General features: G+C 42.7%; 1 protein-coding gene across 2 annotated transcripts; it reads right to left on the reverse strand.

The window, feature by feature from the left end:
* Positions 1–7,135: 7,135 nt before the first annotated feature.
* On the reverse strand, positions 7,136–17,276 carry Amer2 (APC membrane recruitment protein 2). Of its 2 annotated transcripts, XM_063232526.1 has the most exons (2): positions 16,392–17,272; positions 7,136–16,055 (listed from the first exon to the last, which is right to left on the reverse strand). In XM_063232526.1, the coding sequence occupies exons 1-2, from the start codon at positions 17,158–17,160 to the stop codon at positions 15,178–15,180; spliced, it is 1,647 nt and encodes a 548-aa protein (XP_063088596.1). In that variant the 5' UTR covers positions 17,161–17,272; the 3' UTR covers positions 7,136–15,177. The 2 variants fall into 2 exon arrangements, with proteins under 2 accessions (XP_063088596.1, XP_063088595.1); XM_063232525.1 differs by having other exon boundaries at positions 7,136–17,276.
* Positions 17,277–17,760: the final 484 nt, after the last annotated feature.

Below are 17,760 nucleotides of genomic sequence, written 5' to 3' on the forward strand. Positions count from 1 at the left end.
GACCAACTTGATTATGATGTAGTAGTGTTAGTTTTACAGACAGTTAGATTCAGTTTTTTCTAAAAGGTTTTGTAGAAATGTCAAATTCCATGATAGAGGTGAAAAATTTTCTTTTCTTGCTAGCCTCAAACAATGCATTGAGCAAAGTTTCCTATATGGTCTATTCTCTTAAAAAGATTGTGTCAGGGCTGGTGGTTTAGCTTAGTGGCTCAAGCCCTTGCCTAGTAAGTGTGAGATTGTAAGTGTGATCCCTGGTACAAAAAATAAATAAAAAGATCATGTTAGGCATAAATTTCCTGATCACTAGAGTTTTGGTAAAACATTGGCTCTGCCATCTTGTTTTAGTGTTTTATCTAAAGAAAGAGAATTTAACTACCAATTCAATGTCTTTAATGCATTAGGAATATTTAGATCATCTATTTCTTCTCAAGTTACTTTGATTATATATATGTCATATATATGTTTTACATATATATGCTTTAAATATATATATGCTATATATATATGTTCTAAAATTTCTGAGCATGGATGAGGATTTAGCTCACCAGCACAAGTATAAGGTTGTGAATTCGATCCCCAGTACAAAAAAATTTAAAATTTATATGCATAATAATTTACAATATTTTTTCAGTCCTGCTCTCAACTCTGTTTTTATCTCTGCTGTTAACAAAATTGTGCTTACCTCATTATGTACCTTTTATGTACCTTACTCATATTTCTTCTTTTTCTTAATAGGTCTTATTAGATGCTTTTCAAATGAATTTTTGAATTTGTTGGTCCATTTTAAGATATCTTTGTTTTCTGTTTTATCTTATCTTCTTTATCCATTTACTTCTTACCTATGTGTTCTATAAGTTTATTCTGTTGTTTTTAAATTAATTACATTTGATTAAAATGAATTCTGAACTCATTAATCCTCAGCTTTCCCTCTTATAATCTAAGCTTCTGAATTGATGAAATTTCTTCTATCCATAACTTTTGTTGTACTCGTAAAACTAAGTTGTTCTCATAATTGTTTTCTAATATCCATACTGATTATTCTTTGATCCACAGAAGGTCCATTTAAAGAAATTTCTAAGAGCTGAAGATGGAGATCAGTGTAGAGTATGACATGGGGAGGACCTGGGTTTTATCCCCAGCACTGTCAAGAAAAGATAAGAAATTTAAAAATTCCAAATGTATAGTGATTTGTAATTATGACTTTATTACTGATTTATGGTATAGTTATGATGTTTTACATGGGACTGATTTAATGCAGTCGACTTTTATTTGTACTTGAAAATAACATGAATTCTCTAATTATGTGGTCCAGGGTAATTATACATCCAAATACACTGCTCAAATCCTCTTATGCTTAATGGTTTTGTGCTGCTTGACCTATCTGACCTACTAGTTCCCAGGAGCGGTCTACAGATCAGGCCTTTCCCTCTGGGATTGGTTTATCTATTTTTTCTTACAGTTTCCAGCCCTTACTGGACCAGGGGTCTCACAGTTCTAGGCCTCTGGGGATCAGTAGTTACATCTAGGGGTTTCTGTCCTTTCTTCCTTATAATGCAACTTTGCATATAAATAATTAAATATAAATTTTGTCTATCATTTTTAAGAGTCATGTATAAGAAAAACATTTTTTCTTTTAAATATTTTATTAGTGTATGTGTATGATACATAGTGATTGCATTCAACTCATGGGGCTGATACATATACATACCACATCTTACTCCTTCTTATTCCTTCTGTCCCCCCCAAGATTAGAGATTAAAGAGGACATTAGAAAATGGAGTAATGGTTTCTGTTCTTGGGTTAGCAGAACTAATATCACCAAGATGGCCATATTACCAAAATTGATATATAAATTTAATGAGATTCCCATCAAAATACTAGCAAGCTTTTTCCACAAAATTAGAAAGAATTATCCTAATTTTTTTTCTTTTAGAGACAAGGTCTCACTGTGTTGCTCTTGGGCTCAAAATATTCTCTCATCTCAGCCTCCTGAGTAGCTGGAACCATAGCTGTGCCCTGCCGCACCTGGTTTAGATGTTTTAACTCTGTACAAACATCTGTATTGGGACAAACATGCCAGTTCTCTAAGGCTTACTTTTTCTTAGAAAATGTAAAATGTATCTTGGGTTGGGGTTCCCTAAGAAATGACACAGAGGCAGAAATCTACACGTGGGAGCTAATCGAGAAACACAAATGGGCTTGACAAGGGACCTGCGCTAGATATGCTTCCTACCCTCCCAGCACACCTACTCAGCGCCTAGCTACTGCCTTTCTGTTTGTTTGTAGGATAGTTTATCATATTAGGTGTAATTCTAAACTTGCCATTTTATTCAGAGATTACATATGGTTTAAGGAGATTTGTCTAGCTGCGAAGCTGACAAGCATTGGATTGTGATAGTTCGTTGTGGCTTTTCAGCTTGGCTTGAGTAAGGACTGCCCGGCAGATTAAGCAGAGCTCTGAGTATGTCTATGGATGACTGACATGGAGGCTGCACACAGACGTGGGGTGACCCATCCTGGAAGTGGATAGCAGCATCAACCAATAGGGTTATTTCCTGGATGGAATAAAAAGGGAAAGAAGGAGCTCTTCCCTTTTTCTTCTTCTGAAGAGTCCCAATCTTCCCAATCTTTGCCACTGTCTTTGGATGTTTGCCTCCAGTTCCTGCAGGCCTTCAGGGCAGACTCTTTAGCCTTCCAACTCGGACTCTTCACCTTTCTGACAGAGACTTGCACAAGACTCTATGGGGAGCTCCAGGCCTTTGACCTTGGACTGGGTCCTCCAGCTCTCCAGTGAACAGACAGCAATTTTACATCTTTTCACTCCTGATTCTTCAGGTAATCATTTTAAACTACTTAGTAAATCCTTTTTTTTTTTTTTTTTTTTGTACTGAGTATCAAACTCAGGACCTTGTGCTTGCCAAGCAGGTCCTATGCCACTGAGTTAAATCCCCAATCCACAAATCCTTTTGCAATGATATATCTTTTAATACTAAATCTGTTCCTGTGGTAAACCCTAACTAACACAGATTTTGGTACTAGTATCACATATAATAAATATGACCTTGATTCAGATGGTAAATGCCAACAAGCATGTAACATCAGGTCTGGGACCCCTTGAGCACCTGGTGAAAGCTATCCTTGAGTCCTTTAAAAAGTGGCTATGTCAGCCATATGCGGGTCACTGAAGGGAGATCCAGACACCAACATTTTCCCATGAGTTGACACCATTAATGAACTGTAGGGGAGGAGAACAATAGTTCAGTAAGAAGCCAGGCCTTCCCTGTGAGTTAGCAGTATGCATGGGCCAGTTATCAGGCTGAAAAAAGGAGAATCAATGTCCTTGTCTATTCAAAGGATAACAATATGCAATATAGCATCTATAGGGAATCTCCTTCTGAAAGTGGTGGCCATTGTTAATTCCCTATTATCTTGTTTTAAAGTCTTATATCATTTTCATTATTTTGTTTGGTTGGGTTTTATTCTGATTTTTCTTGTTTGATTTTGTTATTTCAGATGACATGGGCAGCTATTTCAAAGATAACAAGATATATTATGGTAGCCATTTTGGATTTCTATTATCTTGTTTTGAAGCACTTTATTGTTTTCATTGTTTTGTTTTTATTAGTTCTATTCTTTTCTGTTTTGTTTGATTTTTACCATGTCTGAAATTATGGGGAGCTTTTTGAAGACAACAAGAGGCTTTGTGGTAATCACTGATTCCTATTACCTTGCTTTGAAGTCCTGTATTACTTACACTGTTTTGATTGGTTTTAATTGGTTTTGTTTTGTTTGGTTTTATTCTCTTTAAAGTAAAAATTACCTCCAAAAAAGTGGCTACATGTCCTAAACAACAAAGCTGAAACAAAGGCAGCAGCTGGTGTGGAGAATGGCTTCAAGGACTCTTAGTGACCTTATAAAAGAACACTTTTGCTCAGGGAATAGAGGATATAAAGCTGTTATGAGCTAGGGATGAAAGCAGCCTTTCAAATCACAGACCAAGAGCCAGAAAAACATAAAAGGGCTGACTTTAGCTGAGGAGGCCCAGCCTACTTCCTGATGGAACAGAACTACTTTGCTTCCTGGCTTCCTTGTGGTGAACAGAGCACTTCACCTACACCCCTGCCGTGACGCTGTTCTGTGCCATCCCAGCCCCTAAGCAACAGGATCAAGAAGCAGTGGCCTGAAACTTCTAAAACCACGAGACAAAATGAATCTTCTCTTCTTCCAAGTTGATTACGTCAGGTATTTTATCACAACAATAGAAAGTCAACTAACGTAATCCCTTTCCTCATCCATCACCTGCCATCCAACATCCCCGCTGGCTCATGAGCACCTGATGTGTGCTAATGTGGGTGGAAATCTGAGAACACAAAGCTCAGGTGTCTGGGAAACATCCAAGGGTAGTTTTCCATTACCACATTCATTTGATTTAGATGTATGACATTAACATATTCCTTGAGGACGTGCACTTTCACTCCTCTTTCATTCACAGTTACTTCCTCGGGGTTCTAGACCATAATAGATAGGAAGTACTCACCTTTAGGCTTTCCCTGAGCAGGTCCACTCCGGAGAGCAGCACTTGGGCATGTATCCAGTATCCAGTCGACCAACAAGTCTGTCAGTATCAGAGAAGCGTGTTGCTCTGAATGAACACTAGGGGAGGTTCCTGGAGTTGGGCGCTACACAGTGTAAGGATGATGTGCTGTTAGGTCCAGAATCCTGCATCCCACCTGAGGCAGAAGGATGCTCGCTCTGTGAACTGTGTTCAAGAACTGGGGCCACCCAGGGGGTGAATGATTCACAGAGCACAGTGCCCTTGTTCATTCATTGCCTGAACAGGAGAAGAAATCATCTTCTTGGTTAAATTATTGTCTGCCTCTCAAGTCCATATAGTTACTTTTTTTTAGACTAGAGACACAAATGATTCACCTTTGCTACACTAAACGACCTGGGTATCTGGCTTCAATTAAGGTTCTGCTACCTCTTCTGGCCCATCCTTTAATATCTAGGGCAGTAAATCCCATTCATTTATTTTCCATCTCCCACTAACTCAATCACTACCCTCAGTTTCTTCCAGAAACACTGCTTTCTTCCTTGTGCTCTCTCCTTACCTTATGAAGCCTTTCAGTTTCAGATATGTCCCAAAACAATGCACATGTAAGACCCTTTCTGCTCCCATTTTCTTTGCCTGCTTTTTTTTACAAACATTCTTCCTCCCTACCCAATTAACTCTCCTCCAGTCAGAGAAGTCCCCCTTTGTCTCTGCTTATACCTAAGCAAATTCTCTGCTGAAAAATACTTCATCTCCATCCCATGAAGTTTTAATTTTTACAAATATCTTTAACAAAAGGAATTTAATTTAACATATACAAAAAAAAATACTCTTAAGGGACTGGGGTTTAGCTCAGCAGCATAAGCACCTGCCTCGCAAGCGCGCTTGCGTGAATTCAATCTCCAGTACCATACTCTGTCTTGAGCCCTTACCTTTCTGAACATTAATGCAATTAGGTAAAATTAATGTGTGTACAGCTCTATAAATGAAATCTCATTATCTTCATTTTATGGAGTGGAAGACTGTGGCTCACATGAGATGTCTTGGTTCACAGAGTTAGTAGGTTTAAACAAGGATCCAAACCCAGATTCTGTTTGGTTCCCAAACTTGGCATTACAGTTTAGGTATGTTTTGTTGCCCAGGAGCTCGTGTGCTGGGGACCTCGACAGAGCCTGGCAGTTTGAGTTGGTGGGGTCTTTAAGAGGTGGGACTTGGTGAAGGTAATTAAACAGTGGAATCATCTTAAGAGCAGATTAATGCAGGTCCCCTGACACCGAACTGATTCCCACAAGAACAAGTTATGGTAGGTAAGCCTGGTACCTCCAAAGAGTACCCTCTGCATTCACTACTCACCACACCCAACACACGGCTGCCTTGGGCTGCCGTAACCTTCGAAGCACTCACCGGAAGCAAACAGTGCTGGAACCATGCTCTTGAGCCTCCAGAACTGTGAGCTAGATAAACTTTTCTTCACAAAGCATGCAGCCTCAGGTAATTTGTTATAACAACACAAAACAAACTTATGTATTTGTACTCTTTTTGCCACATCTTACTACTTCAAAGGTTTTAGGATAGATCTCTTAGTATTTCTGAAATGTAGTTTCCTCAATGCCTTATCAAAAGGAGATTAAGGTACCTCAAAGTGCCTTCCATGTTAATACTTTTTTTTTTCCATGTTAATTCTAAGGGAAAAGAAAAGGCAGCTGGGAGGACAGAAACTAGTAGCAGAAAGAGGGTAGAGGTTTTATGAGCTTGTCTTACTATTTGCGACTCTACCGATGTGTATTTGCTGTGATTATTTACAAGACAACCAGATGCTCTTTTGGAAACATTCCCCATAATGTGTAGCAGGCAAATAATTTTTCTTGGGGTTTTTGAGAAGTGTAAGCCTCCATCGTGTGAGTAAGCCTATTTCACAGGATGCATCCTTCTGAAGAGTTTATGCAACTTTCAAACATTAGTTTTCAATACAAAATGGCACAGCGTTATTCTGTGCATTGTTTGAAAACGCCAATGTATGTTCCACTGTTGCCCTGATTGATGTGTTTTGAAATTTTGTTTTAGTGTTTTTCTCTCTTTCTTCTTCTGTTTTCTTGTTCTCCTTGAAATAAAATGGAACGGGGGAGGGTGAAAACACTGTGAATTCAAGCCTATTAGCCAGAGGAAGTAAAGACTTACCAGCAAAAATGAAACAAACAAAAAGTAGAAAATAGCTTTTTAGAAAGACTCCAGTGGCCTGTTTGGCTGTTTCCCAGCATCACAGTGGTCTAGCCAGCCTCATGAGGGATTATAAAGCATGGAGACTTCCCAAGTAAAAGGCTCAGGAAACAGAGCAGGGTGCGAATCACAAATAACCTTTACAAGAGGCAGCTGTCCTGATCAAACTGTGATTCTTCACTTGTGTGTAAAGTGTGAGAAGAAATATGGGCCTCCAGTTGGTCTTTCTCCTTGTTGTATACACACACACACACACACACACACACACACAGGGCACATTATTATTATCCCCGTCATTAGTATGAGTTCCAAACACTGAAGAGGCTAAAGATAAAACTGATCTTGGAGAAACAGCGACCAGTAGAATTCATTTTAAATGCAAAGGAGCAACAAATTTATTGACCAGATTAAACACAACAGTTGAAATGGCAGCGCTGTAGTCATGTTAAGGTGGTCCAATGAAACAAGGGAAGTGTTATTAGTCCAAGCTTCCTCATCCACTAAACAAGTGACTATCAAAACAGCAACATGCACAATGATACATATGCACAAAATGGAATCATATCAACAAATATACAAAATACCCAAAATAAAATATTTACAGTTTAAAAATATAAACATTGATTCATCTATTCCATTAAACCATTGGCATGGAGAAAGGAGAAAAGACCCTATTTTATTTAGAATCCTTTTTGAAAACAAGTTTCTAAAACATAGAGTTAGTTCTAGGAGACAATTTTTGATGTTTTCCAGGGGTTTAACATTCTATTACAAAAATAATATCTATAAACCTACTAACAATTTTCCTCCTCTGCACAAAAATAATACAGCCAAAAGCTTGTCCTCAATGACATTCCTGACTTTCAGGAAAATTAATTATAGAAATGGAAATTTTTTCATGTGGGTTGTCTTTGTTGCTATTTTCAAGTAACCTGCAATTCCTTATATTACACAGAGATACTTCATATAAATAACTTGGGCAAAACCTGAAGTTCATAAGGAGCCTGACAGGTCGCTGGTGACACGTGAAAAGGACAAGAATTCACTTTACCTATAATTCCAAGATTATCCCTGATATTCCCGATAAATCTACCACTATTGGATCCTCCTTGTTCAGTTACATTTCTCCTGGAGGAATGAAATGTTACAAGTTTTTGTTAGGGTTTCTCCCTCTTCATTTAGAGATAAGTGTGTTGTGGTCGCGAAGAAGTTTTGCTAATTCCTTCAGGCTACCTGAGACCATTTCAACGGCATGTTAACAAGTGCTTGTCATGTTATCCTATGTCCCTATGCCATTGGGCCAGCTATTTTCAGTACTTTTTTCTTGATCCAGGTCCAAAAGTGCCTAAGAAAGCTTAATGGGTCTCAAATAACAGGAACCAATGCTATATGTTACTAAAAATGTGTCTTCTCACATAAAGCCAAAAACTATTCAGTTATTGAATGGTTTCCAAAAATCACCCACTTACAAATTAATAAAATAAACACTGACACTGAATTTTGAATTATTCTGCTGATTCTCCTTAAAATGAGATTTAAAATTCAGAAAAATTTGATCAAGTGTATATAGCCCGTATGGCAATAAAATAATCTCATTATTTGTGACAGCAATACAAACGCAAATGGATTTTCTTTAAATACTGAGTCATCTTAATAGAGAGTCAAAAAGGAAACAACACAGGTGGCAATCTCTTGAATTCACCATCAACATTACATTGCCGGTTATATTATTGGCAAAACAGTCATCAGATTCTGGAATCTGAGTATAACAGGTAACATGTAAGTCTCAAGTTGTGTACTTATATATTTATTTTATTTTATTTTTGGTGCCAGGAATTGAACTCATAACCTCGCACTTGCCAGGCAGGTGCTCGTGCCTCTGAGCTCTACGCCTGACCCCTCAAATAATTTATGAATATGGCTCAAAATTTTGACAGTCCTAAAAGAGAAGAAAACCCTACTAGATTCCAAGAACTACCTGTAGACTTGAAGTAATTTAGATTATTTAAGACCATCAACTACCTTTTTTTTTTTAAGTTTACTTTTAACCAAAGTCATCATTTTCCTGGTGTTCACCATCATGAAAATCTAGTCCAACTCTTACTGTTCAGAACTTTGATCAATTTCCTACTTCAAACAAGTAGTACGAAAACCGAACCTCATGACGGAAACAGAGTTATCACCATAACACTGCAGTATGGGCCGCAGAGTGAGATCTCTGGTGCCTGCCCTGGTTAGGTGGTAAATTGGTAGCTTTGGCCAAAATAATGTTTAACCTTTCTGAGCATCCTTTTCTTCCTCTGAAGAAAGGAGCCCACACACATCACCTGGTTCTTGAGAACAATAAAGATAACAGTATAAAATAAAGGACAGAACATATCCCTGCCATTGTGTAAACAGCACTTATGCTAACTATTAGAATCAAATGTAGAATATTTGCGTGGTAATGGATCAAGAATGTGTTCTATAGCTGTTAGCTGAATTAATGACTAAGTCAGAAAGCAAAGACCGGGAGTCAATAGCCCTAGACGGAATATAGGGTGCACCATTTTTCAGAGACAGAAGTGCCTATTTTTGGATTTCAGAATTACCTCAAGGCAAAGGATAACCAACTGGCTACCATGTAAACAAACAACACAGGTACCAAGTGTTGGTGAAGGAATTGAGATACTGGAGCCCTTGTATAATTGGTAGGAATATAAAATGATGTAGATTCTATACAATGAGTACTCAGCATCCTGAATAAATCAAAAATAAAATTGCCCAGTGACCCCACTTCTGGGTATGTATCCAAAAGAACTGAAAAACATGATCTTGAGGAGATATCTCCTTGTTCACTATAGTATTGCTCACCATACCCAAGATACAGAGACAACCTCATGTCAGTCAACAGAGTAATGCATTAAAGAACTGTGATACACAATGGAATACCATTCAGTCTTTAAAAAGAAGTCAATCCTGCAGTGTACAACCCGGCTGAGGCTGTAGGACGTTATGCTCAGTAGCATGAGCCAGCCACAGAAGGACAAATACTGCATGATTCCACTCATATGAGATATCAAAAACTGTCCAACTCACAGAATTGAGGGGTGGAGAGGTGGTTTTCAAGGGCTGAGGGAGGAGAAATGGGGCACTGCTGACGAATGGGGATAAAGTTTCAGTTATGCCAAGATGAATAAATTCTAAAGGTCTGCAGTAGAACAGTGTATCTGCAGCTAACAACGTCGTGGTACCCTAAAAAATCCATTGAGAACGCAGACTTCATTGATCTATTCTTACTACGATTCAAAACAAAAACAAACAAATCAGCAATAGACATAGCACAGCCAGGATAAGCCTAGACTGGGTTTAAAATAGGAAAACAAATGAAGTGTGCTTAGAATGACTTAAATCCTATCAAGGAAGATGTATCACCATGACAACAGAAGAGATTTCTGTCTGTACTTTCCGTGTTAATCCCTGGAAAGAGGACTACGGAACGAGGGGCTACTCTTAAAAGAAGGCCAACTGTTAGCCTACCAACTCCCCCTCTAGAAGGGCGGCAGTTCCCCTGTGAGCGTCTGAGCACCGTACTCTTACACATCCAACTCATTTCAGCTACGTGGACACAGGTTAGCTTTTCCTGCTGACCACGAGCGGCTAATGGCTTCAGCAGCTCCGAGCTCTTAAATTACTGAATGACAGTAAAGAATCTGTAGCCTTTTTCCAGAGACTAGAAAGAGAGGCAGAGACAGAGACACACAGAGAGAGACAAGAGAGTCAGACATGATGGAGAAGTGAGATAGATAGATGGAGGATAGGGAAGAAAAAAGAATTAAATATCACTCTAGAGAAATAATGTCGCAACCCCCTATAATTGAGAAGAGAACTAGATAAATATTTATAACCTTCTAGCAGTGCCCAGTGCATAGTTAGCATTCAGCACATGTTACTGTTGTTATAATTACTATCTGTAGAGGAATCTGTGTAGCTTCACTCAGCCCACTCTGTTCCACTCCACAGACTACAAGCAACAAATACCCAAAAAAAGTAAACATAGGTAAAATAAAAGTGGTTTTAATGAATATTAAGAAAATCCAGTTACAGCATAGCTCTATGTGAGCCCCATACTGCATGGGTTTTTGTTAAGTATTAGATACAGCACATGTCCCATAAATGTATGTTGCACTGAATTCAAGTAAACATCAATGGAAAACATTTCAGGTCTGGAGGCTTCATGGCTATTTTAATCTTTCTCTCTTGAGTTCAAGGAAGACCTCCTTTCGATAACTATGATGCTAGTCCTCTGAATCACCCTCTAAATCTGCAGTGAGACAATCACACTCTTTGTAAGTGGCTATTGTTGAGACACATGTCTCCTTTAAGCCATGGTGTCATAGTCTCCTAATTTTTAAGAAGTCAGGGTGTGACTTTTGCTTTCCCATCCTGTTGCCTTAAGTTTACTGGCCTGTCCTGCTAGCCCTTTGGTCCCAAAGTGTTTTATAAATACTTTTGTGTCAAGAATTGAAAAATTTCCCAGGTTGAGTAACACATTCATGCCGAGAGGAGGGAATGAGCTTGGCTGTGGCATTTGGGTTTCTCTTATTCTCTAACTGGCGATATTTGTGGTAAGAAAAGGCAACTGAGATGTTTTTTCCTGAAAGGTTTCTTTTTTCAGTGCTGGGGTTTGAAGCCAGGGTATCACAAACACGAGACAAGCATTCTTATCACTGAGCCACATGCTCAGTCCAGGAGTTTCGATTCTTGAGTTTCTTAAGGGGAGATAGAGGAGCAAACTAAATGTGTGTCCTAGGACATGTGTCAATGGAAACCAAGCATGGCGGAGCCAAGTCCTTGTGTTCCTACTTCAAGAGAGAGATTCAGGGTGATTAGCAAGCAACGAATGCATGCCAACATGCTACCGTGGCCCAAACATGCCAACATCATGTCAAGGGTCCCATTCCTGCTGTCTGAGGGTACCAAGCAACTGTGATGAAAACAGGCAAAAAGCTACAGGAATCAATCTCTTTACACAAAGCGTACAATAAACCGCTGCTTTCGACATTTAACCTGATAAAGATGTAAACAACGAAAACTTTCAGATTGTTCAGACAAATTTTATCCTGCGGATAGCGTTTCTTCCCTCATGTGTCACCAAAGGGCTATCTCTATAGTCATTTAACTGTATGTTCATCTATGTATCTGACAGCTATTGAGATGAGTGATAAAACCTTAAATCTGTTAAGTCATCACCTTCATAGATTAAAAGCTTTGTATTAAAATAGATCATTTGTGGGAAATGTGTCTGAAGAAGGTCCCTAATGGTCAATATTCCATTGTTGTTGTTAGGTGAAATGATAAGTCTATTTCCTCTTGTGATTATTTAAAATACTGTAGTAAATAAAACGTCTATCACTTGGTGCTAACAGAAGAACAAAAGCATCAACCAGCATCAGAACTAGAGTGGACGTTTGAAGGAGCAATGTATGTGTGATACAAATATTAAAGTCAGGATGTCTTTGAAGAGGAGTATTAAACTGATAACTTCTGACCCAACAACTGATTTCGTTTTTCCCCCTCTAATTTGGGCAGCTGTTTAACCAAAGGGCATTAATCCGCACACATTTTAGGTTCATACATATCAGGAAGGGTGGTCTGAGCCCATATGGAACCCCTCAAACAATCAGCAAATATAGGCCTGTGTAATCCTCATACTGTTACTAGAGAACGCATTAGTAACCATTGGCCTGTACATCCAGAAAAATCCTAGAAAGTCATCTCCATAAACAAAAATGAGACAAAGTAGCTCTTAGTAAAAAGAAAGCAACTCTAGCTTTTTCTCTGGTTAGAAAATATTGGCCATGGGTCATCACTCCTCCCACCAAGCGAGGAGGTCATTCAATAGAAGGCCTGAATTCATTTGACTGTTAGAGACACAGAGTTAAAAAATCATGAAAACATGGAAAAAAGAAATAAAACAAGTTTTAACTCTTTCATAACCGGCTAATTGACAGGAGAAATAAAAATTTGCTAATATTTTCTTTTACGTGCAAAGAGAAGTCAGCAAAGTAGTGTAATTGCAGAAATAAGTCCTCAAACTGTGAAAGAAAAACAGTTTCTCCTAGTGTTTTAGAAAGAGACTTCCTTTACTGCGATAATAGTATCATCATTTCAGGTATTCTTAAGTTTCCTGTGCAGGTGAACAAACAGAAAAATAAAACAGCAATGGTGTCATGCAATGAAGACTATAATCTGAAGGAAAATGCACAAGAAGAAAAGAAAAATCTTTTGCTTTGGGGTTAGAAATAAAATTTATGTTCTATCTAATTTGCTGTAGTTTGAATCTGAATAGTACTATCAGTATTAAATCATTTAAAGTTCTTTCTTTCTCAAGGTCAGAAACAATTTTCAAAATATTTCTAAGCCTAAATCATTATAGATGTTTTCTATTAGTTTGTACTCATTTGAGCATATGCGCACTTGTGAGCTGTTTGAATTTCTAGCAGTGTGTTCAGAATGCTTAAGGCTATGTCTGCATGTAGGGCCTTCTATATAGATAGGAAATTAACTGTTAAAATGTTACTTTGAAATAACATTAAAGGTCCGAGAAGATGCAATAAAAGCCATTTAAATGACTCATAAAAAAATTCAGCAAACCTGTACCTTGTCTTCTCATTGAGTCATTGCAAACTTAAAAGGAGGAACAACCTGCTTTATGTTACTGGCTGAAATTTGTTTTCCTTTGATGTCCATTTATTTTGTTACTTCCTTTATATTATTAAAATGGGTTTTCATATTTTTAACTTTCCTTTTTCATCCCTTTACAAAACAGAAAACAAGGTTAAAAACAACAGCTCATTACTTAGTGAACTCTCTGGAGAATGAGAAGTACTCCAGTGCTTATGTCATTTACATATGTTTGGTGTCACTGAAATATGTATAATCTTCCTGATATGATGAATTACCTCCAAGTGGGAGCTCTGGCCTTTTGATCAGATACAATGGAGTGCATTTCAAAAGGATATTAATTTAATCATTAGACACTAATAGCATTCGAGGAACTGCTTCACTTTATCATTCAGACTACCAAGGCATATAACAACCCTTTCTGAAATGGAAGTTTTAGCTGAAATATTAGAAAGATACATATAATTGAAACCATTTCTTTAAAAAAAATAAACTTCATAATGCATTTACAATACATAAGCTTGTCAATATATTCTGAACACACTTGTCTCGGCCGTAAGTCTATGAAGCAAAATTGAAAGGACAGGGAAAACTGTATTTTTCTATTGTTTTTTTCACCGTGTGTCTCATATTGGACCACTGAGGAATGATTGGATTCAAAATCTTAAAACCAAGATTCTGACAACCAGGGTTTGGGGTAAGAAACAGATTCTTAACCAAAACAAGGCAAAACAATTCTTCTGGGACAGTCACACAGTATATATATATATATATATAATTTTTTTTTAAAGAACTAGAGACGATGCAAACCAAAACCAAAACCAGCATTGCTTCAGGTTGCAGTACCTAAAATAACCGGATGGTTTGGGGAGAGTCATCATATCTAACTATAAGGCCAGATTTTTAATTCTAGGTTATTGGCAGATTATAAAAATGTTAAGTGGAATAAACTGTAAAATATGCATTATCTACAAATGAGAAGGTTACTGTTGACAGATGCTAAAATACTGTGTCTATTGGCATTCAGTGAAATCATTCCCTGACCTGATTTCTGCACTAGGTGGAGGTGGGGGATTCAAAACCAAAACCACAAAATGAAACCTATTCTGTAAGCCTTTATTTCTCTCCAAACGATCTCGACCAACCAAACTAAAAGCCTCCTTTATTTTCCTAGTGGGAACTCTTCACCTACCTGCCTATCTAGTATCTGAAATGAGGGAGCTTTTCTGCTAACCCCCACGCCCTCATGAAGCCGCTACCTGCCTCTTTCAGCCTCGCAGGTGGCTTCCACACAGTGATACAGCAAAGGCTCTTTTTTGCCCCCTTGGAAAGGAAAAGGAAAGAACAGAAAGAGTGAAAGGGATCTTCTTGCAGTCTGCAGTGACTCATCCAGGCCCTCGACTAGCACAGCCCAGCACCCTGGCATGACTCTAACTGAGATTTGGTTGTCTTTTTTTCTGCAAAGGCAAGAGAAGGTGACTTCCGAGAGTTCAGTGCATGAAGGAAGAAAAAAAAAAAGAGTTTTAAAAAGGTAAAAAGAGGGGAGGGGAAAGTGCTCAAAAATAATTCTCAGGGACTCATCTTGAGAGGAGTATTCCACAGAGCGGAGCATCTCCCTCTCCTGGTGCATCCGCCCCTGTCCAGGCTCAGGAGCAGGGATGGTCCTACATCACTTCCTTTAGTGGGTTCCAGGGACCAGCTGTATTCCTGGACATGCCACCCATCCACCTCGGCCTGGGCCCTCACAACTTTTTGGCACTGTCGTGCAACGCCGCTGCCCGGAGGGTGGTCCCAGCCAGGCCCCGGTTGCTGACCCTGCGGACCAGCACTTTGGAGACTGGTATTTTTGTTCTGCGTAACTCACTCTTGGCTGGTTGCTGGTGCGTAGCGGGGTGGCTGGATGGAAGGTTCGAGAGATGCTTGATGCTAATGGGGATCTTTGAGTCCTTCAGCAAGCTGCCCGGTGTTCGCAGTGGACAGGTGATGGCGCCTGGAGACACCGGCTTCAACCGGGACAGGCAGGCCGTCTCCTCGCCGGCAGGGGGACCGGCGGGGCTGGCGTCGGGCTCCGCGTAGAGGTCGTAGAGCGCGTCGCCGCTGTCGCTGTCCCGGGGGAGGCCGGATCGCTTCCCGCCGCCCGCGCCCGCGTCTTCCTCGGGGCCGGGCGTGGTGGAGTCCCAGTAGCCCTGGTCACTGTTGGGGACGCCTTCTGGCGGCTCCTTCTCCGAGGGCTGGGGCTCCTCCTTGGGGTGCAGCTCGGCGGGGACCCCGTGCAGCCGCCTGCGCTTGACCGAGGACGCGTCCCTGGGCGCCTCGGCAGCCCGGGCGTCCCTGGAGGTCTCCGGCACCGCCTTGGCTTCCTGGGCCGGGGCCGCCTTGGCCACCGCGGCCTCCGGGGGCGCCTGGCCCTGGTCCTCGGCCTGGGACAGCATGTCCCAGAACTCCTGCAGACAGGTGTCGTCCACCCCGTCCGGGCTGGCCATCTCCTCCCCGCCTCCTTGGTAGGCCACCACGCCTCCGGGCGTCTTTTTGGGCGGCGCGGGCTTGCCCGGCCCGGGGGCCTGCTTGTCACTGCTGGGACCTGCCTCCTCCTCGGGGTCTGCGATAATATCTCCGCAGCCTGTAAGAGAGTCAAAGCTTTTCAGTGAAGTCACGTCAGAAAACATCAAACAAATCCGGTCGGCCGCCGGGTCTGAGGGCGGCTCGGCCGAGGCGGGGTCGGGGGCGCGGCCGGCCTCGGGGTGCGCCGGGGGCTCGGCCTCTCGCGCCGCGTCCCCGGTCCTGGAAGCGTCCTGGGCCGCCGCCGCGTGCGCCTCGCCGGCTGCCGGCGCCCTGCGCCCCGCCGCGTCCTCGGCCGGCGGGCTGCTGCGGTGGGCGCCGCCGGGGCGCGGGGCCTCGCCCTCCTCCGGGGCGCGCTGGGCGGCGGCGGGCGCCTGCGCTCCCCCTGCGAGCTCACCTGCTGGGTGTGGCGGGGCGTCCCCCCGGGCGCGGGCCGGCTCCTCCTTGACGCACTCCAGGCTGGCGGTGAGCGAGCCGGGCGGCCCCAGGGCCCCCGGGGTGGCCGCGCGCGCCGGCCTGGGCCCCTCGCCCCCGCCGCGCCTGTCCTTCCGCGGCCAGCGCATGCCGCTGAAGATGCCTCGCAGCCCCCTCTTTTGTTTGCCGCCGGCCCTGCTCGCGTCCGCCGGGTCCCCCTTGCCCGGCTCCGGCCTCCCGTTCTTCCGCAGCAGGGAGAAGAAGCTGTGGGACTTGGCCACGGAGCCGGCGGCCAGCGAGCCCGGGCCGGGCGCGGCGGCCCTGGGGGGCCCGGGGTTCGGCCCGCGCGGCTCCTCCTTCCTGCCGCCCTCCAGCACCACCACCTCGGCCAGCCCGTCGTGGGTCCTGCTCCTCACCATCCCCGTCGTCGTCGTCGTCGTCGTCGTCGTCGGAGCCGAGCTCTTCGCATCCCCTTTGTTTTTGACCCCAAAAATGCTGGGCATGGTGCCGCCCGATTTCCTCTTCTTGAATAATTTGAAGGCGGCTTTATTAATCTTCCCCGACGGCGGCGGCTCGGCGGCCGGCGGCTCCGCAGCGCAATCACAATGCGAGTCCATGTCTGCCGCGAGGGTCCCGGCCCCGGCCCCCTCCTTCCTCCCGCAGACCCCCGCGGACGCGCGATCGCAGCCGCGCGCGCTGACAGCCCCGCCGCCGCCGCCGCCGCCGCCGCCGCGGCTCCAGCCCGTCTCCATGGAAACCGAGCGGCCCCGCGCTGTCGTCAGCCGCGGGCTCGCGCCAGGCCACTGTCATCCGCGCTCTAAATCAACCTGAGCCGCTCCTGCCGCTGCGCTCGGCTGCTGCAAAAGCACGCGCAGAAAAGACCATCTCCCCTCCCTGCGAGGTCTTATATAATACCCTAACCCACTTCCAGCCCTCCTGGCTCCACGCTGCAGAGGGTTTTCGGCTTTCTCGTTTTTTTGTTGCCTGTGTAGAAAAAAAGACTGCAACGCAGCCTCGAACTGATGGCAGAGATTCAAGTTGCAATTACGGAATTCCATCAACTCACTCACCTTGAGATTCCTCCTCTCCACTCGCTCTTTCTGATCACCCGGTGGTGGATCGCCAAATGCCCTCAGATAGAACAAAACGCCATTCCACCCAACACAAAACGCTCCTTCCTTCTGTCATCTATCGGGGTCCTCCCGTCTGCAGGTCCTTCTTGTCTGTGCTCCGCATTTGGGTACTGCACCCTGAAGGCCCGCGGCCTTTCTGTCTCCATCCCTGTCTGCTCGGGGCTGACCTTCAGTTCCATGTTGCCTTCTTGTTACTGTCTTTCTGATTCTTCTGGTAAA

Source organism: Cavia porcellus, unplaced genomic scaffold (assembly GCF_034190915.1).
Source record: "Cavia porcellus strain 051 isolate PalLab524CR breed Dunkin Hartley unplaced genomic scaffold, mCavPor4.1 scaffold_21, whole genome shotgun sequence".
NCBI lineage: Eukaryota > Metazoa > Chordata > Mammalia > Rodentia > Caviidae > Cavia > Cavia porcellus.